Source organism: Hemicordylus capensis, chromosome 13, assembly GCF_027244095.1.
Source record: "Hemicordylus capensis ecotype Gifberg chromosome 13, rHemCap1.1.pri, whole genome shotgun sequence".
In the NCBI taxonomy this organism is placed as follows: Eukaryota; Metazoa; Chordata; class Lepidosauria; order Squamata; family Cordylidae; genus Hemicordylus; species Hemicordylus capensis.
The window spans coordinates 5,243,153-5,264,046 of record NC_069669.1 but is presented as its reverse complement, the minus strand read 5'-3'; the positions used below and the strand labels follow the sequence as shown (position 1 = coordinate 5,264,046).

At 55.6% G+C, this 20,894-nt stretch overlaps 1 protein-coding gene across 3 annotated transcripts; it reads right to left on the bottom strand.

Annotated features, from left to right (window-relative positions):
- Positions 1-851: 851 nt before the first annotated feature.
- TFAP4 (transcription factor AP-4) lies at positions 852-19,044 on the bottom strand. 3 transcript variants are annotated; one of them, XM_053277072.1, is made up of 7 exons: positions 18,628-19,043; positions 13,856-14,021; positions 11,729-11,827; positions 10,253-10,423; positions 8,148-8,267; positions 4,247-4,408; positions 852-2,209 (listed from the first exon to the last, which is right to left on the bottom strand). In XM_053277072.1, the coding sequence occupies exons 1-7, from the start codon at positions 18,999-19,001 to the stop codon at positions 2,027-2,029; spliced, it is 1,275 nt and encodes a 424-aa protein (XP_053133047.1). In that variant the 5' UTR covers positions 19,002-19,043; the 3' UTR covers positions 852-2,026. The 3 variants fall into 3 exon arrangements, with proteins under 3 accessions (XP_053133047.1, XP_053133048.1, XP_053133049.1); XM_053277073.1 differs by having other exon boundaries at positions 8,184-8,267; positions 18,628-19,035; XM_053277074.1 differs by lacking the exon at positions 8,148-8,267 and having other exon boundaries at positions 18,628-19,044.
- Positions 19,045-20,894: the final 1,850 nt, after the last annotated feature.

The following is a 20,894-nucleotide window of genomic DNA, read 5'->3' as shown; positions in this document are numbered from 1 at the left end:
AACTAGAGCTCCCATTTGGCCATCAGAATAATGGAAGTTGTCCATGATGGGGAGGAGAGCTGGTCTTCTGGTAGCCAGCATAAGTTGTCACCTTTGCTAAGCAGAGTCACCCTTGGTATGTATTTGGATGGCAGAGGACATGGCAGCGTTGCGAGATATTCCCCTTAGGGAATGAGGCCACTGCTAAGTGGAAGAGCATCTCATTTGCATACTGAAGAGCTCCGGCTCAATTCCTGGCTGCATCTTCAGGTACGGCTGGAAGAGACTCCTGCCAGAAACCTTGGAGAAGCTGCAAGGGGTGTGCATGGAGCCGGTTCCATGCACACCTGGGAGGTGGTCTCTTTAAGGTGCAGGGCGGGCATTCTTACCTCTCCCACCGGTGCCGTATTATAAATGTCTGGTGTGAGGTGGCTGTATTCCCTCTAGCTGCCCTGCTCAGTGTAATACCAGAAGTGGCATGTGCACAGCTGCACACGTGCGTGGTATACGCATGACACTTCAGGTATTACGCTGGTGTGGGGGGAACCACGACAGGGGAGGTAAGAACACACTCCCTGCGCATTAAAGAGACCCCCACCCCGGCGTTCGAACCAGTTCGAGTAAAGGGATTCGGAACCTGTTCGGCAGTCTGTGTATAGACCACCGAACAGGTTCATGCACATCCCTAGAAGCTGCTGCCAGTCAGTGTAGACCATACTGAGCTGGATGGACCAAGGATCGGACTCAGCAGAAGGCAGCTTCCTATGTGTTGTAGTCCAGAAGCATCCAGGGACACACATTTGAGAACCTTAAGGCATTCTGCATTGGGCCTGGTCCCATTACCCCAAAAGACTGACTTCCCAGACAGGGCGTCTAAAAAACAAAGTACAAACTTTATTTTGTTTCTTTACAAAGGCACACGCCTAATTTTTCCCACTTTCATAACAAAATATAATAGCATCTCAATGAACACGAAGACCCGAAATTGTAAAAAAAAAAAAAAAAAATACAAAAAAAGAGAAAGAACTGAGACAGCTGTGGCTGGGGAGGAACCTACCAAATACCAACAGGCTCTAAACAACACTGGCCTAGACCTACAGCCAAAGTGGGGGGGAAGCGGGAGGGGGAGGAGGAGGGACGCAACAGAAAGCAACGTTCACAGAACAGGAAGGCTCTCCTGACCCGTCGGACCCACGGAACGGATTAAGTGCTTCAAAAAGGAGGAACTGACCATGGAGGCAAACTCAGAGGAGGGCGGGGGTGCTGGCCTTGGCCCGCCCCTCCCGAACGGCCTGCTCTTTCCAAAGGGACACCCCCTCCCAGACTGTGGAAAAGGCCTGAAACCTGAAGCTGCCCCTGAGAACGGAGGGGAGTCCACCTTCCTATGACGCGGAGAGGGTGGTGCGCGACGCTCAGAGGCACCTTTGGGTGCTGTGGGGTGGCCCAAGGACACCAACACGGCTGGCCAGCCCCTGCACACCCTTCGGGGCCTCTCGCCCACCCCCAGGGGGCTGCGGCCACCTGCAGGGAGGGGCATCACGCAGGGGTGGAGCTCTGAAAGAACTCTCTAGCCCCTGCTTTAAAACACTCTCCCCCTTGAACATGCAGTGGCCGGGGGGTGGGGGGGAGAACCCAATACCCAGGACGCCCAGCCCCAAGAGAGGCCAAAGCTTGCAGGGCCGGGAAGGGTGTGGAGGTGCCAGGGAGAGACGCCCCTCCACAATCGATATGCCCCCACCCACCCACTGAAAAAGTTCATTGGGGTTCAGGGTGCGGAGTCCCAGGTCTGGCCCGCCTGCCAGGCATAGGGCAGGCCCTTCCGACACACCACACGCCCCTCCCTGCCCCGCGACTTGCTTGGACCGGAAAGGAGGGTGAGCTCTCTCTCTCTCTCGGCTCCGTCCAGGTTCTAACGCTCCCAGTTACAGTATCGAAAGGTCATAAAAGAGACCCAAATTTCATGGTATTTTGTAAAAATTTCAGCATATTCCTCGGCAGTCCCCTCTCCCACTCCCTGCCCACCCTCTGCCCCGCTGCCAGGCGGGGGTCAGGGCATCTCGGCCCGGCTGTGCTCCGTGGCGTCGCTGTCGTCTGCCTCAGAGTCCGAGGCGGTGTCCGAGTTGGACGGGTCCAGGCTGGCCCGGGCGGGGGTCACGATGACAGCCCGCCGCCGCTGCTCTTCCTCCTCCAGCAGCTGCTTTTCCTGCGTCCCCTCAATGTGCTGGATCGCCTGTGGGGTGGGGAGAGCACAGTGAAATCTTGGAATGGCTCCCCCCTCCTGCTCAACGCACCCACCCTCCTGTCTGCCCGGCTCTGCGGTTAGGAAGTGTTGAGAACACTTTCGAAGTTGGCAGCTTCCAGAGTCAAGACCTTTGGCCCTTTTTATCCAGAAGGCGCCAACTCTGACGGGCAGTGGCTCTCCAGAGCCTCAGGCAGAGAAAGGTCTTTTCCCATCATCTGCTACCCGAGTCCCCACCTTGCCCACGCTAAAGGGATACTATTGCTGGGAATTATTTCTTATCTCTTCAAGACTTGGAGGACTTTCCTTACGAGGCAGGGCTACAGCATCTGGGGCTTTTTAGTCTGGAAGAGGCAGCCTCGGGGAGACATGACAGAGGTGTATAAAATTATGCACGGAGCAGAGAGAGTGGACAGAGAGAACATCTTCTCCCTCTCGCACAACACGAGAACCAGGGGTCATCCCATGAAACTGATGGCCAGGAATTTCAGGACCCACAAAAGGAGGTACTTTTCCACACCGTGCATAATTAACCTGTGGAATTCTCTGCCACGGGGTGTGAGGATGGCCATTAGCTTGGACAGCTATAAAAGGGGCTTAGACAAATTCGTGGAGCACAGGTCCATCTGGACACTAGTCTGTTGACTGTAGGCCACCTCCAGCCACAGGGGCAAGATGCCTCAGAATACCAGTGGCAGGGAAGCAAGGGCAGGCCCTCACTTCTTGCCTGTGGGCTTCTCAGAGGCATCCGGTGGGCCACTGTGGGAAACAGGATGCTGGACTAGATAGGCTTCCTTGGGCCTGATTCAGCCGGGATGTTCTTATGTAGGCTTGATGAGCAACTTAAGATGGAGGTAAACTTTGGTAGGTGTTTCAGTTTAGAAAGAGGGCGGATAATGGGGATATGATAGAGGTGCATAAAAATTATTCTTGCACGGCACAGATAAAGTGGAGAGAGAGAGAAGATTCCGCCCCACCCCCACCTCTTATCATATTAGAAATCGGGGTCATCCATTGAAGCGAAATGCTGGGAGATTTAGACCAGACAAAAGGAAGTACTACTTTACACGACGTGTAGTTAAAAACTGTGGGATTTGAGGCCGCCGGATGTAGTGATGGCCACCAGTCTAGACGGGTTTAAAAGGGGATTAGACAAATTAATGGAGGGTGGGCTATCAATGCCTACTAGCCTGGAGAGCTGTATATTTCCACCAGGATCAGAGGGAGTATGCTCCCTGGACAGCAGGTGAGAGGGAACAGCAAGAGGAGGGCCTCGTTCAGACTGCGGGCTTCAGAGATGCACCTGGTGTCCGCGGAGTGAGGCAGGATGCTGGCCCAGATGTGCAGTCTGATCCAGCCGGGTTCTTTTGCTAACTGAGCAAAGAGGCACCTTTTTAAATTGGCGATTACAGGACCATTACAAGACCAGGAGGAGAGCAGCTGGCCCTCTCCAGCCCCAGCACAGCACCCCTCCAGTGGCTGTTGCTGGGGTCCATCTTATATTTCTTTTTTAGATTATGAACCCTTTTGGGACAAGGAGCCTTTTTAAAAAAATTTATATCTATGTCAAGCGCTTTGGGAACCTGGGGAAAGCGGAATATAAACATTCGACTTATTCGTGTTTTGCTCTTAACGAAATGAAAATCCTGGTCTAAAAAAAACCACCCCAGGTTCGTATCGAAACGAGCAACCCTCTCCCCCACGTGCTGAAGTGAAGCTGGTGTCTATTTGCCCAGCTGAGACTGCTCTAGACCTTTCCAGCACGAGGCAAGGGCCCCCTTCCCCTCAGCAGAATATCTTGCAAGGCACACATGGCCACCCATCCAAATGCAAGCCAGTTCCCATCCCCTTTCCCCGAGTCGGCCTGGCTCCCTCCCTCTCTCACGCTCGGCACTGTGAGATCTTACGGTGGATGAACTTGCATTGGGGTGAAGCCCAGGGCTGCGTCTCCTCTTGCTCTTTCCCCAGCGGCCTCTCTCGGCCCCAGCCCCAGCCCCAAACCCTGGGAGGGCCCAGGCACGCCCTTACCTGGACGATTGTATCCAGGTTCTGCCTGGATGTGGAGAGAGTGTTGATCACGGAGGATGGGCCCATGGTGACCACGGTGACATGGTGAGAAGGCGGCGGTGGCGCAGGCACGATCACAGTGGGGTGGTGTGTGGGCGCTGGCGGGCCGTGAGCAGGCAGGAGCTGGTGGGGAGAGAGGAGAGAGGAGGAAGTCAGGGCCCCCGGGGGCTGCTCGGACCGGGAACAGGACTCTCCAGACCTGGGAAATATGGGGCCGCCAGCAAGCAGAGGCCCCTGGGCGGTGGATACCAGCAGCCCCACTAGCCAGGCAGTGTGTGTCAGGCAGAAGTGCTGTCAGCAGTGGGATTAAGTCTCCCAAACCTCACAGGAACAGGCAGGGAGGGAGAGGGGAAAAGAGCTGGAAGGGTGCTTTCTGGGACACTGGTACTTAGGTACACAGGAAGCTGCCTCCCACCGAGTCAGACGCTATGTTCATCTCGCTCAGAACTGTCTACCCAGACTGGCAGCGGCTTCTCCAAGGCGGCAAGCAATTTGGAGCCCTCTGCATGCAGGTGCTCTTCCCAGAGCAGCCCCATCCCCTGAGGGGACTCTCTTATAGTGCTCACACATGTAGTCTCCCGTTCAAATGCAAACCATGGTGGGCCCTGCTTAGCAAAGGGACAATTCATGCTTGCTACCACAAGGCCAGCTCTCCTCCCACAGAGGAGACGGTCTACATGCTTCACTCTGGACGTGGAACTGAAATAACCTCTTCTTCCTCTGCCCACCTGCCTCCTCCTTCCTGGCATCAATATCTCAATACCCCATAACCTGAGCAGCGCCCCATGTATGGATGGCCCTACAGAGCGAAGAGGCACCTTTTAAAGTGAGGATTCTCTTGTATTTAGCAGGGAGAGCAACAAGCCCTATCCAACCCCAGCACAGCATCCCTCCATTGGCTTCTGCTGGTGTCTACCTTATGTTTATTTTTTTAGACTGTGAGCTCTTTTGGGATAGGGAACAGTTTTATTTATTTTATTTATATGTGCAAACCACTTTGGGAACAACTTGGCTGAAAAGCAGTATACACATTTATTATTTTATTTATTCGCTCAATTTATATACCGTCCTTCCTAAAGTGGCTCAAGGCGGTTTACATTAAAAATAAAATACACAGAATAAAACAATTAAAATAAATTAAAAAAAACAATTTAAATCAGATATTATTAAAAGCCAGGCTAAAAAGATGGCCTTTAAGGCTCTCCTGAAGGCCTCTAAGGAAGATAATCCTCTCATGTCCACAGAGAGGGCATTCCACAACCCAGGGATGACAACGGAGAGGACCAGATCCCAGGTCACAACCAGCACCCAAAGATGGAACCCCCCTTCCCTAGCCACAATGATCTTAATTAATAACTGGTGGGGGTCTGGTAGAGAAAGGCACTCTCTCAGGTAACCTGGACCTAAGCCACTCCGGGCTTTAAAGTTAACAACCAGCACTTTGTATTTTGCCCAGAAACATATCGGTAGCCAGTGCAACTGTGTTTTTAAGAACAGACATAATGTGGTCTCTCTGGGATACCCCATAGACCAATCTGGCTGCCGCATTTTGTACTAGCTTCAAACTACGTACAAAGGCAGCCCTACACAGAACGCCTTGCCGTAGTCCACCCTGGAGATTACCAGCTGGTGTACCACTGCTTTCAGGTCGTTCTCTTCAAAGAATGGGCAGAATAGTCAAATCAAACACAGCTGGTAAAAAGCACTCCCGGCACTAGGGTGAGACCCAGGTCCAAGAACACTCTCAAACTATGAACTTGTTCTTTCTGAGGGTGTGTAACCTCTTCCAGAGGAGTAACTTCTATCCCCTCTTACAGATTACGACCCCCGACAGTAAGCACCTCTATCTTGCTGGGATTCAGCTTCAGTTTATAATCACTCATCCAGCCCATCACTGCCTGCAGGCAGGCAGGCATTTAAGGGGCTAATGCCATTTCCTGATATAGATGACAAGGAGAAATAGATTTGGGTGGCATCAGCAAATTGAGCACACCCAGCACCAAATCCCGATGACCTCACCTAGCGGTTTCATGTAGATCTTAAAAAGCAGCTCCCGTTTTGAAGAGCAACTGTCACCAAGCGCCATGACCTGAAATCTACCCAGACATAGGAGCAGAACCACTGTAAAACAGTGCCACCTATCCCCAAATCCCTCCAGCGATCCAGAAGGATACCACAGTCAATGGTATTAAAAGCAGTTGGAGATCCAAAAGAACCAGCAGAGTCACACTCCCTATGTCAATTCCCTGGCAAAGATCATCTATCAGGCCGACCAGGGCCGTCTCAACCTCACAGCCTACCCTAAAGCCACTTTAGATAATCATTTTAGATAAATGGGTCTAGATAATCAGTTTCCTCCAAGACTGCCTGGAGCTGGTCAGCCACCACCCTCTCAATGAGACTGGCCTATAATTATCCATCACCAGAGTAGGCTTCTCAAGAAGGTGTCTAACCACTGCCTCCTTCAAACAAGGTAGCATCCTGCCCTCCATCAGTGAAATATTAATGATATCAACCTCCCAGAGACTTGTAAACTGCCCAGAGATTTGCGTTTTGGCCAGTATACAAATACGTTAAATAAATAAAATAAATAAACGAGACCAGCTGCAACAACCTCCTTGCAAGATGAAATCAGTCATGATGGGCGAGGAACCAGGACAGGTGGTAAGCACATTCTCAGAGGTCATAAACCAAAACGGATTCAATCTAGACTAGCAAAATATGCATCATGAAAGGTCTGAGTGCCTGCATGTATGCACACTGAAAATGTGTGCGCTGATCTCAGAGAACATACTGAGAATGGTTAAGAATAAATTAAGGATTAGGAGTCGGGGAAGAGCAGGAGCTGTCCTGAGAACCCAGAAGGAAGTGCAGCTCAGTAGCAAACCTTCCTCTGACCCACGGCCCTGAGGGGACCGTGCTAACCCCCTTGCTAACTGAGCAAAGAGGCACCTTTTAAAGTGGTGATCCTCTTAAAGCCTGGATGGCGTTAAGAGGGGTTTCGATAAATTCATAGTGCACAGGTCTATCAATGGCTACTAGTCTGGTGGCTAGAGGCCACCTCTAGACCCAGAGGCAAGATGCCTCTAAACTACCAATTGCAGGGGAGCAACAGCAGGAGAGAGGGCATGCCCTCAGCTCTTGCCTGTGGGCTTCTCGGAGGCATCTGGTGGGCCACTGTGGGAAACAGGATGCTGGACTAGATGGGCCTTCTTGGGCCTGATCCAGCAGGGCTGTTCTTATGTTCCATTTAGCAGGGGGGGGAGCAACTGGCCCTCTCCATCCCCAGCACAGCAGCCCTCCAGTGGCTGTTGCTGGTGTCTCCCTTGACATTCTTGGTGATGTTGGTGAGCCCTTTGAGGGACAGGAAACCATCTTTCCATTTCACGTAAACCACTTTGAGCACTTTTGTTGGAAAGTAGCATAGAATACACTTGTGATAACAGCAGGCAGCAAAGGGAAGCTAGTGCCTGCCTACGCCAGGGATGGGCAAACCTGGCCCTCCGGCTGTTGCTGGACTACAACCCCCATCACCTCCAGCCACAATAAAATTGTAGTGGTAGTCCAAGAACAGATGGATGGCCATGTCTGCCCACCCCTGCCCTGCCCTGCCCTGCCCTGCCCTGCCGGACCGCCCTGGGGCTCTGTGCGCCAAGCCCTTCCCTTCTCCCATGGGGCAGAAGGTGCCCCACCTGCCCAGGGTCTCTCTGCCTGGGGCGGCACAACACAGCATCCCCCCCCTGCCTTGTTGGGCAGCACCTCCCAACCCTCTCAGAGTGGGGTCCCTGCATGCCCCACAGAAGCGGCAGGCAGCACCACAAGGGGGCTGGGCGTGGGAGGCGGGCGTGGGCCGCGCACTCACCTGGTGCTCGCGCTTCCCTTGGTGCAGGAGCCTCACCTGTTCCTGCTGTTGTTGCAGCTGGACCTGCTGAGCGATCACCTTCAGCTTCTCGGGGTACATGTGGGCCTCCAATGAGCGCACCTGCCGGGCAGCCAGAGGGAAGCAGGTCAGGCCGGGGGGGGAGGCGGGGGGAGCAGCCCAGCCCAGCCCCAAAAGGGCCTTTGAGCTCGGCATGAATGGGTGGGTGGAGGGTGCCAATGAACACCACCTTGTTCTCTGTGCAGATCACACTCCCAAAGCCCCCACCCAGGGATTCATGAGCACGGGACCTCCGTTCCTTTACTACACAGGAACATAGGAAACTGCCATATACTGAGTCAGACCACTGGTCTACCTAGCTCAGTACTGACTTCACAGACTGGCAGCGGCTTCTCCCAGGTTGCAGGCAGGAATCTCTCTCAGCCCGATCTTGGAGATGCTGCCAGGGAGGGAACTTGGGACTTTCTGCATGCAAGCAGGCAGGCGCTCTTCAAAGAGCAGCCCCATCTTACAACACTCTCATATACCGTATTTTTAGACTGTGAGTCCTTTGGGGACAGGGAGCCATCTTTATAGATCAATTAATTTAACTAATTAATTCTCTGCGTAAACCACTTTGGAAACTTTTGTTGAAAAGCGGCATATAAATAGTGGTCGTTGTTGTATCGACCCAAACAAAAGACGGCCCTGAATTTAAGACAAACCACTTTTTAAAAAAATTAAATACGGGTTATACCTGTATTTAATTCAAAAGGCTCAGTGCTCTGAATTTAAAATCCCTTTTCAATTTCTATCGAAGAACGGGGGCAGGGGGGACTTAAGTCTTGGATTCAGGTAAATACAGTAGCCTCCTATTCAAATGCAAACCGGGGAGACCCTGCTTAGCAAAGGGGACAATTCATGCTTGCTACCTCAAGACCAGCTCTCCCCACATGGACTCCTTTTACTGCATAGGACGATGCCAACCTCTCAGACGCTGCTATCACCCTAGAGAGGAACAAACCCCCCCCCAACCCGCCCAGCAGCCTCTAGAGCTTGGGTTGGTCATTTGGGGGGGGGCGGGGGGGGAGAATCAGCTCCTGAAAAAAGCCCCAATCATTGGCTCTGGCTCCAAGTTGGGAGGGAGGAGGGGGACACACCCCTCCTCATCTAAGTGTGCTTCCAAGGCTCCGAAGCTCAGCACAATGGTAGGGTGCGGTGGTCCCTCTGATGAACTTGGAACCTTCTGCTCTTCCCAGAGCGGCTCCATCCCCTGAGGGGAATCTCTTCCAGTGCTCCCACTTTCTAGTCTCCCATTCAGATGCAACCAGGGTGGACCCTGCTTAACTCGGGGAACAAGTCATGCTTGCTACCCACAAGGCCAGCTCTCCTCTCTAATAAGGTTTTGTGTTTTTCCTCCGTCCGACAACCACTGCCACTCCCACCTGCAGGGCACACTCTTCCTCAAGGAGAGGCAGACTCAGCCCAGCCCAGCCAGGCTGTGGTGTGGGGGCCCAGCACTGAGCCAGTAGGGGGCAGACGAACCACACAGCCCTCTCTGCTCCTTCAGTACCCACAGCTCAGAACCCGGTTTCCGGAACACAGGAAGCTGCCTTCTACTGAGTCAGACCCTTGGTCCATCTAGCTCAGTCTTGCCTACACAGGCTGGCAGCAGCAGCTTCTCCAAGGTTGCAAGCAGGAATCTCTCTCAGCCCTCTCTTGGAGATGCTGCCAGGGAGGGAACTTGGGACCTTCCGCCTGCAAGCAGGCAGATGCTCTTCCCAGAGTGGCCCCATCCCCCTTACAGTCTGCACATGTTGTCATCCATCCAAATGCGACCCAGGGCAGATCCTGCTTAGCAAAGGGGACAATTCATGCTTGCCACCACAAGACCAGCCCTCCTGGTCTTTTCTGAAAGTAAGGCATGACCCAAAAGACTTTCCTCCCCTCTTTTTAAAACCGTGTGCTCTTACAAGACCCACTGAAGAACACAGCCCGGCTCTCGGGGCCCAGGAAACTGTCCCCGTCGGCCCTGACGGCGATCCAAACCGCCAGCCCCCTTCCCCACCAAGACCCCCACCCACCCAGGCAGGGGCTCCCCGACCCACCTGCTCCTCCAGCATCATGCGGACGGAGCGCTCTTTGTCCAGCTGCTGCCGGAGCTCGATCATCTCTCGGCGGAGGTCCTCGGCCTTCTCGTCCTCCCAGATGTCTGGCGACCCGATGCCCTCATCCTTGTCCTCGGCCCTCCGCCGCTTCGGGGAGGAGCCGCTGAACTCCTGCCAAGGAGATGGAGATGCGTATGTTAGGGATGTGCATGGAACCAGCATCTGCCGGTTCGAAGGTAGGGTGGGGGATAGCTTTAAGGACTGGGAAGGATGCTCCCCCCCCCACCCCGCATTTCCCCCGCCGCCGCCGTGTGCAAAATCGGTCCCGCGGGACGGTAGCATACCTCCTTGCCACACCGGTGCGCCGTGGACCAGAACGCGATGCGCTGAGGTTGCAAGAAGGTATGCTGCCGCCCCACGGGACCAATTTTGCACACCACGCTGGCGTGGGAAACATGGAGGGCGGGGCGGAAAGCACCCACCCCAGTCCTTAACGCTACCCCCCCCGCCTTCAAACCGGCGGAACTGCCGGACTTTCGAACCGGTTCAGAGGTCTGTAAAGAGCCTCCGAATTGATTCTGTGCACATCCCTAGTGTCAGTATCAGAGAGTGGCCGCAGGGCCAGAGAAGTTTCTACTCTCTCGAAAGCCACGGCAATTTGGAAAAGGCAAGATGGACCTCCCCGGGGCAGAGTGGATCGGAGATATCCACTGTGGGGCGAAGAGAGGAGGGGTGGTGAGCAGCAGGGTGGAGACACAGCTAGCGGGGGTGCTGGGCCCCCACTCAGCTCAGCAGCACGGACACAACAGAACGCCAGAATCACCCAAGGCGCTCCGGAGGCCTGGGCTACCCAGACAGCAGAAAGAGCGTGCCGTGGACTGTGCCAGGCAGAGGAAGAACTGCCACTTTTGAATGCTTCGCTGTGGGGTGAAAACCTGCATACAAGCAGAAAACTAGCAAAGCAGGGTGCAATGAAACAGAAACAGCTGCAATATGACCTGCAGTCTGAGGAACTTCAGTACACAGGAAGTTGTCTTATAGCCAGCCAGACCACTGATCCATGTAGCTGGGTTGTGTCTCCAACCCTGACAACTTCAGCCCTGTTGCAGACATTGGCCTACGTTCCTGATTACTGGCCACTGTGACTGGGGATGATGGAAGCTGAAGTCCCAAAACAGTTGGAGGGCCAAAGCTGTGCAGCCCTGGTCTACCCAGACTGGCAGCGGCTTCTCCCAGGTTGCAGGCAGGAATCTCTCTCAGCCCTACCTTGGAGATGCTGCCAGGGAGGGAACTTGGAACCCAGATGATCTTCCCAGAGCGGCCCCACCCCTTAAGGAGAATATCTTGCAATGCTCACTTGTAGTCTCCCATTCACGTGCAAACCAGGGCAGACCCTGGGGCAAGAAATAGGGGCACTCTCAGTGGGCAGAGGGGCTGCCTGGGCCCAAGAGAAAGCAGAAGCCCCAGAGCCGGTACCTGGATGAACCTCTTGAGCTGAGCATTCTGCTGGAGGAGGCGCGTCTTCTCCTGTTCTAACGAGAAGATGTACTCTGCCGTCTGCTGGAGGATCGCTGCCTGCAGGGGGAGAACCAGGGTGTGGATGGGAACACAAAAACAGAGGAAGCTGCCTTCTACTGAGTCCATCTAGCTCAGGATTGCCTACACAGACTGGCAGCAGCTACTCCAAGCTTCTCCGCGTCAAGCACTGAGAGCCAGCGTAGTGTAGTGGTTAGAGTGCTGGACTAGGACCGGGGAGACCCGAGTTCAAATCCCCCTTCAGCCATGAGACTTGCTGGGTGACTCTGGGCCAGTCCCTTCTCTCTCAGCCTAACCTACTTCACAGGGTTGTTGTGAAAGAGAAACTCAAGTATGGAGTACACTGCTCTGGGCTCCTTGGAGGAAGAGCGGGATAGAAATGTAGTAGTAATAATAATAATAATAAACCCATCCCGATACCAGCTGACTTGACATTTGACCTCTTTAATGGTCAGCAATAACAACTATCTATTCACCACTTTTCAACCAAAAAAAGTTTCCAAAGCAGTTTACATAGAGAAATAACAAACAAACAAACAGATAAATAAATAAAAGGGATCCCTGTCCCCGAAGGGCTCACAATCTAAAAAGAAACATAAGACAGACACCAGCAACAGTCACTGGAGGTCCTGTGCTGGCCCTGCTAAAGAAAGAGAATCACCACTTTAAAAGGGAGCTTCTTTGCCCAGAGCCTGTGTGGTGTAGTGGTTAGAGTGCTGGACTAGGACCGGGAATCCCCATTCAGCCATGAGACTTGCTGGGTGACTCTGGGCCAGTCACTTCCTCTCTCAGCTTAACCTACTTCACAGGGCTGTTGTGAGGAGAAACTTAAGTATGTAGTACACCGCTCTGGGCTCCTTGGAGGAAGAGCGCGATATAAAATGAAAAATAAAAAAATATATATATATTTTTTAAGCAGGAGTCTCCCCCAGCCCTAAGTGGAGACGCTGCCAAGGATGGAACCTGGCACCTTCTGCAGGCAACATGCAAATGCTCCTCCTCCGAGGGCCTCCATCCCATAAAGGGAATACCTTACCGTACTTGCATGGAGTTTCCCATCCAAAGGCAAACCAGGGCAGACTCTGCTTAGCAACGGGGACAATTCATGGAGCAGCAGGGGAATGACTTGATTAGCAAGCCAGAGGTTGCCAGTACGAATCCCTGCTGGTATGTTTCCCCGACTATGGGAAATACCGATATCGGGCAGCAGCAATATCGGGAGATGCTGAAAAGGCATCATCTCATACTGTGCGGGAGATGGCAATGGTCAACCCCGCCTGTATTCTACCAAAGGGCTCTGTGGTTGCCAGGAGTCCACACCGACCTGACGGCACACTTTACCTTGATTTGTCCTATAAGGCTGTTTCCACAACAGCCCCCTGTGCCGGTGTGCCCGTAGACAGCCATTTTTGTCAGCAGATGGCTAGATTGCCCAACTCCTTCCCTTGCCCCAGAAGGCCGGTGTCAAGCTCCGACCACCCACCCACCCCCGCCGTGAGCCCCACAGTTGCTGGAAGCCACCTTCAGGCTGTTGTTGTTTTAATGTAAACCGCTTGGAGAACTCTTGTTGAAAACCAGTGTGAGTGACCGAGGTTACTCTCTGCTTCCCTGCAATCTACCCTCCGTCTAAGCCTGGTCAGTGGCTTTAGATCAGTCTTCAACTGGAGGCAGCCTACCTCGAAGGAGCGGCGTGCTCCTAAATTGTGGTCACAGTAATCTCTCTACTGAGGGTAGATCCCTAGGAATGTATAGAGCAACCCCCAGTCCACCACAAGCAGTATTTCTAGTAACACTATTAATAGTAAAAACCCCAAAGCGCCTTCCCTGGAGCTGAACGCACCCCAGAAACCATGAGGACTAGTGAGAAGCTGCAGGGGGTGTTTAGCCAGACCAGTGGCGGGCAAACATGGCCCTCTAAATGCCGTTGAACTACAACTCCCAGCATCCTCAGCCACAACAAACTGTGGCTAGGAACGATGAGAGTTGTAGTTTAGCTGGAGGGCCAAGTCTGCCCACCCCTGAGCTAGACCCCAGGGCCCCCCTGTTGCCTGCCTGCCCGTCTCTTACCTTGCTAAGCTTCTCCCCATCTGTGTGGGGGATGAGGGTCTTCAGGGACTGGAAGCCGGCATTGATGCTCTGCATGCGTCGCCGCTCATTGCTGTTGGCGATCTCCCTGCGTATCCGCCGCTCCTGGTCCCGTTGAGTCTCCGGGGTCAGCGGGATGTTGGCCAGGCTGCAGGGGGGGGGGGAAGCGGGTTAGCACGGGCCCTCCAACCCTTAGGCCCTCCAAAGCTCCCCCTCACGTTACTGTCCAGTGCCCCCCCCCGTAACCGGGATTCCCAGACTACAGCTCCCAGCATCCTTCGCTGCAACGGCCTTTGGCTGGGAGTTATGGGAGTTGTGGCCAGCAGTGGTGTAGTGGTGAGAGTGCTGGACTAGGACCGGGGAGACCCGAGTTCAAATCCCCCTTCAGCCATGAGACTTGCTGGGTGACTCTGGGCCAGTCACTTCTCTCTCAGCCTAGCCTACTTCACAGGGTTGCTGTGAGGAGAAACTCAAGTATGTAGTACACCGCTCTGGGCTCCTTGGAGGAAGAGCGCGATATAAAATGTAAAATGGGGGGGGGGATTTAAAAATTGTAGTCAACAATGCCTGAGAATCCCTGTTACAGGGAAGACTGCTGGGTATGCAACTCTGGCAAGGAGGGGGTGCCATGCAAGCGGGAGGGAGCCCCCCACTTGCCACCCCCAAACACACACACACACACGCACCCTTTGGGCACTCTGCCCCCGACAGACAGGGCCAAGCCTCCGAGGCAGGCACCTGCCAGACCTCCAACCCGACACGTGCCAACGAGACACAGCTCGTGGCTACTCTGCAGCTTGTTTGGGGGTGGCAAAGGGGCCCCTATCCCGCCTGCGTGGCATCCCCTCCTTGCCAGAGTTGCGTCCCCAGCAGTGTTCCCTGTAACAGGGGTTCTCAGATGGTGTTGACTACAACTCCCAGAATTCCCAGCCAAAGGCCATTTTATTTATATATTCAATGTATATACCACCCTTCCTAAAGTGGCCCAGGGCCGTATTTCTCATGGGAATCTGCTACAGGGAAGACTGCTAGCAATGCAACTCTGGGGAGGAGGGTGTGCCGTGTAGGCAGGATAGGGGCCCATTTGCCATTCCTAAAAGCATGCAGCCCATGGCTGTTCTGCAGCTGACAGACGAGGCCAAGCATCCGAGCAGGTGCTCGCAAGTTGGCCATCTTTAAACCTGACTGGCGCCAAAGACTCCACCTCTGCATCCAGACAAGAGTAGCCCTGAAGCAGCTCACAGCAGAGGATGCCCCACACTGCCAATGTCAGCACTCGCACAGAAGCCCAGGCACCCTTCTGCATGCAGACTTCGGCTGCTCAGGCCCTTGATGGTAGAAGCCCAGTTTCTTGCTTTCGGGGGCCCTGCCACACACCCTGGGGGGCAGTACAGGGTAGCGATGTGCAAATCAATTTGATTTTTAGTTGATATGACTCAAAATCTGGGTGATTTGAATTCGAATCGAATTACCTCTTGAGACATTAGATTTGAATCCAATTTTTGAAATTCGCTTTGAATCCAATCTGAGAGCTGTTTGGCCCCTTTTTTAAACCATTCAAGCCCCGATTAGTTGAAAAGGCGCCAAAACTGGGTCAAATAAAAAAATAAAAAAATTCATGCTGTGCACATCTCTAGTACGGGGGTTGGGAGAGCGGAGTCCAACAAGCTTCCTCCCTGAGGACAATTTTATTTGTGAGCTGCCCCATAACAATTGTTTTCTGGGCAGCTCACCAAAAAAAAAACCACAATGATGATTGAATAAAAACGTGCAATTAAGAGCACATTAAAGCAAAAGACAGCTATGATAAAATACAACATTTTAAAACTTTTTTTAAAAAAGGACGCGGTAAACAAAAAAGTATTTACCTGGCATCTAAAAGAACAAAGGGATGGTGCCAGATGAGCCTCACTGCAGAGGCTATTACCTCATCGGGTGGTAAAGGTAGAAAGGCCCTTTCCCTAGCAGCCACTCACTTTACCTCATCTGGCAGGGTCTGAGGCCAAGGCCTCAGAGCCACCACAAAGCCCACCCGCCTTGGCTGAGCCTCTGAAGGAGAGGAGACCACCTTGCACAGACATGGGGCAGGAGGAACAGAAGCTTCTCGCCCAGGTCCAGAGGCAGTATTCCTCTGAGCAGCCAACACCTGGGCCCAGGCAGGGGACCGTTCTCCTCTTCCGCTTGAGGTGATTGTCCTCAGGCACATCAGCCTGGCCAGCTGGCCACAGAACCGGTTGCCAACTGGCAACAGTTAGCCTAGAGGACCCTGCCTTGGTCTAAGACATCAAGAGCGCTTTTCTCACATTCTGACAACCAGCTATTCCTGGATGGGAATCCAGCTGTGGGGACATGTCGGACCTCCAGAGCTCAAGCCCGAAAGCCCACGGCCACAAACCGGAGGGTGTGCCAGGCCGCAAATTATGCTGGGACCTGTGGTCAGCAAAAGCCAGGCCACTGCAGGGGTGGAGACAGGACACCCAGCAGGGTCCTCCCAAAGTTGGGCGGACACTCCCGAGCGGGAACACACTGCTACTCAAGCAAAGGTGATCGCAATCGAGACGGACCACAGCATGAGAAACTTTGCCTCCTATGGTCTGTGTTCAGGCAACCCCATTGCTCGGCTTCAGTCCCATGGCTGCCTCTGGTCAAACAGGTTCCGAAGCAAAACAAAAACCTGCAAAGCCACTTTGACAAAAGACAGATGGGGCAGACACACTGTGAGAGGAGAAGGGGCCATAATTCAGTGGTAGAGCATCTGCTTTGTATGCAGAAGGTCCCAGGTTCACTCACTGGCCACATCTCCAGGTAGGGCTTGGAGAAACTCCTGCCCGACACCTTGGAGAGCTGCTGCCAGTCAGTGTAGACACAATACTGAGCTAGATGGACCAAGAGTCAGACACAGCAAGCTTCCTATGTTTCTATGCACAATAACCCACTTTCAAGCCACCTTCGAATACGCCCAGGGTTGAGCAGGAAAAGTTAATGGCCAGTGTGCAACAAGAGAATCTGAGAGAGACCTGGAGTCACGGCATCTGAAGGCAAAAAGAAGGCCCCTGGGGCTAGGGAGACAGATTGCCCCGTGGGATGGGCCTTCACTGGTTCTCACCAGGCTTTGGGCAAGCCATGTCTTAGGGCTGCTTTTCATCTTTCTAGAAAAGTTTGCTTTTCCCAGCCACGCACACAAAGGGAATCTCAGCAGCTTCTCGTGAGGAACCCCATAAGGAAGGCTTCCAAACAGCCCAAGCGCTTGGGGGCCGGACGACCACACCAAGGGCTTTCCAACTCCCAGAGCCTGACACATCAGGAAACAAGGTGATGACAAACCTCTCTCTCCCGGCCTCCTCAGCTGTGGGTTCAAAGCTCTGCCTACATCCAGCAGGGCATCTGCACCCTAATGGCACTGCCAGGAAGACTCGCCTAACCCTTAAGGATGGGGGCAAGTCCCACGGCCAAGGTGCCCAGAGATTTGCAGCAGCGCTCAGAGCGTCCCACTCGGGAGACCCGGGATGGGGGTGGGGGGCCGTGGAGCCGGCCACTCGCTCACTACAGCCGACCTCGCAGGGTTGTCGTGAGCCTACCGGGAGAGGGAGACCAGGTGTGCTACCTGAACTCTTTGCACGAAGAGCAGCACACACAGAGAACCAACCAAGTAACCCCCGCCCTGTCGCCAGGCGCGGCTGCCCCTCCGAACGCCGACGGGCAGAGGCGCTCTGTTCCCGAGCTAAAAGGCCGCGGTCAGCCAGGCAGGAGGGAAGGCGATGCAACCTTCCGTGTGGCGAAAGAGCGGCACTCTGCACATGCTCCTTTGTTATGGCTCAGGCCTGCAGCGCGCCTCCGGGTTTCCCTGCCGGGACGGACAGAGCTCTACGGCGGAGTCGCGCGGGGCCCCCGGGCCCTGCCTGCCGAGCGAGCGGGACCAGCGAGCCACGTGGGCGCGCGGGAGGCTGCCGGGGCCCGGCGCAGGCGGCGGCCTTTGTGCGGAGCAGCAGCGTGGCTCGGCCGAGGCAAGCACTACATGTCCCGGCAGCCCGCGGCGGAAAGGCCCGCCCCTTCGGAGGCTGCACAGTCACCGCCAGGCCAGGCCCGGCCCGGCCGCCGCCAGGGCAGTCAACACGCCGCGTGCGAGGCAGGAAGGAGGGCGGCAGGCGGAGAGCCCGGGCCGGGCAGGAGAGAGCGCAGACCAGGGCGCCCCGACGGGAGGTGGGGGCAAGGAGGAGCAGCAGAGCCGCGCAGGGCCGGGGCGGCATGGCTGCATTGTGCCCTCCCTCCGCCCGCCCAGCTGCACGCCTTCGCCCCTGCCGCCGCCGCCGCCGCCTGGCTGCGCTCCGCTCGGCGGCGCGGGTCTCCTCGCGGGCGGCGGCAGCAGCCCCCCTCCGCCCTCTCTCCCTCCCCGTCCCACACAGCAGCAGCAGCGGGCGCAAGATCGGGGCGGGCGCTCGGGGAGCAGCATGGCTGGGGCGCACATTCTACCCTGCCTGCAAACAGACCCACGTGCTCCCGCTGTTGCCGCCGCCGCCGCCGCCAGCCCTCCAGCCGCCTGGGGGGAGAGGGGAGCGCGCAGCCCCCCACGGCCTGAGCCCCCGAGCGCGCCCCCTCCCCTCCGCCGCCCTAGCACCGCAAGCAGCACCTCGTCTTTGCCCTCCACCAGCGGAGCGCACGCGGGGCCCAGCGCGAAAGACCCGCCGCCGCCGCAGTTCCAGCAGCCCCCTCGTCTCCCCGTCCCGGGGCCGGGGCCCCGTCGGGCGCACACCCACCTGCAGAGCCCGCCGATGACCTCCTTCTCGGATTTCCTGAAGTGCTGCAGCGAGGACGGCGGCACCTTTTGCGCGGGCACCATGAAGTACTCCATGCCCGGCCCGGGCGGGGGGCCGGGGATCGGGGCCGTGTGTGTGGTGTGTGTGGTGCGTTGTGCGTGCAGCTGCAGCGGCGCGGGAGGCGACGGCGTGTGCAGCAGCAGGAGCAGCAACGGCGGCGGTCGGGCGTGCGCGCGTGTGTGTGAGTGCGGCGTGTGCGTGTGTGGCTCCCTCTGTGTGTGTCTCAAGGCGGGAAACAGCTGGTGCGAGCAGGCGAGCGAGTGAGCGCAGCGCTCCCTCCCCGCCGGCGCCGCCTCCGCCAGCCACCGGCCCATGTAAACAAAGGACTATTTGCCGGCGCCCCGCGCCTTGCCGGACGCCCCCCGGGCCGGGCCGGACCCCGCGCGCCGCCCCGCCCGCCCCCGCGAGCCCCACGCCGCGCCTCTCCGCGCCCCGTGCCGCCCTGCGCCCCGCCGCGCCCGACGGCTCCCTGCGCCACTATGGGGTGATGCGGCCCATCAGCTGACGGCTTGGCACGGCGGAGCGGAGCAGAGCGCCCGGGCCAGAGGCAGGGCAAGGCGGCCGAGCCGAGGCGCTGCCGGGTTGGCTGCAGGGCTGCTGGGTGACCCGGGGGCGCCCCAAAGCAGGCGCCTGCTTCTTGCGGCGCCTGGGCACCCTGCGCTCGTGCCGCAGCCCTCCCTTGGCGCTTGGAGTTGGAGGGAGCCCTAGACGCGGGGGGGATTTTTCTTCATTATTTATTAACTTACATTTTTATGCCGCCTTTCTGCCTTGACAAAGGCACCCGAAGCGGTTTACAGTATTAAAAGAAGCAGATAACAGATTAGTAAAACGTTGTCTCCGGCTGTTGGTCTTTTCAGGAGCTGAGCTCCTTGGCCTGGGTGCATGCATCCTTTCTTGCCTGCGGACAGCTCCCTGCCCCGAGGAGCGCGCAGTCTCAGGTGGCTGAGCAGGGTGGGGAGGCCGGGCAGGCAAATTCTGGAGTTCATTGAGACCTGCTGTCCTGCACTAGGCAGGGAAGAGAAGCAGATAGGCTTGAGCGAGACTGACTCCCAAGTAGACCTGCTAGGCTGCAATCCAACATATGCCCACTTGTAGGCCCCATTGTTAGAAATGCAGGCAGACTCGCCCAGCGCTGGAGGTGCACTGAAGGGGGCCACCTCGCAGGCCCGCACAGGAGGCTGGAAAGAAGATGTCTGGGGGATGGGACTATATGCTCACTCGCCCCCAGGTCTCCAGCCGAATCCTGGTTTTCTTTTCAATGCCTTGGATTTCCCTGAGGCAAGCTGACAGGCTTCATTGAAGCCTGACAGGGTCACCTCTCAGTTGGGAGAAATGTATTGACCTGAGTAGTGAAAAACCAACTCAGAAAATAGTTACTCCTGTTGCCATGAGGTTGGCATTTGGAGCCAATCATGCTGCTAGTCCTCAGTAAACATTCCTGGATTGTCTAGAATCGGACTTCAAGGGTTCTGGGGCAGGGCAGGGCAGGATGTGGTCCTTAGCAGTAGAGCCCCTGCTCTGATCCCCACATGTACCCCATTTCCAATTTTGACAGAGTGTGTTACCCCGGTGGGAGAGCATAGCATTTGCACTGTGCATCCTTCATGGAAGTGCGTCCTTATGAGCCTAGAGGAGAAGGACGACTGTGGGGAAGGCTACTTTGAGCTCTTTCCACAGCTAAGCTCACCAAGCTGGTGCAAGGGAGTTCCCTTGACCAGACGCGTCTCCGTTACAGGTTACCTTTCCCCACTACTTTGCACCCGAAGCCCTTCCATATGCCGTTTTGGGGACAGGATGCTGTTTGGTCTGGTTTCTGAGCAAGGCCTTGCATTTTATCCCAGGCTACATTAGCAGGAGGGCTGTGTGGCTCAAGGGAGGGGTGCCTGCTGCCATTCATGAAGGTGTCTGGGCTCCAGGTCTCAGCATTTCCAGGGGAAGCATCCCAAGCAGCTGGAAAGGGATCTTTCTCTCCCAGGACCTCAAAGGAGACCATGGGAGGCCAAAGAGCTGGCTCAATCTGTGGCAGCATTCTCTGTGACTTGGCTGTGCAGACTGGCCATGGGCACCCCTTGGCTGGCTCAGGCCAAGCCCTGCTGCAGGTTTTGGTTGCCGTGGGTTAGTTGCATCCTGGACACCCTCACCCGCTTCCCTTTGTTGTCCAGAAGGCCGCCTGGTTGCAGTTCAGTTCTATTTATCTGGGCATTGCC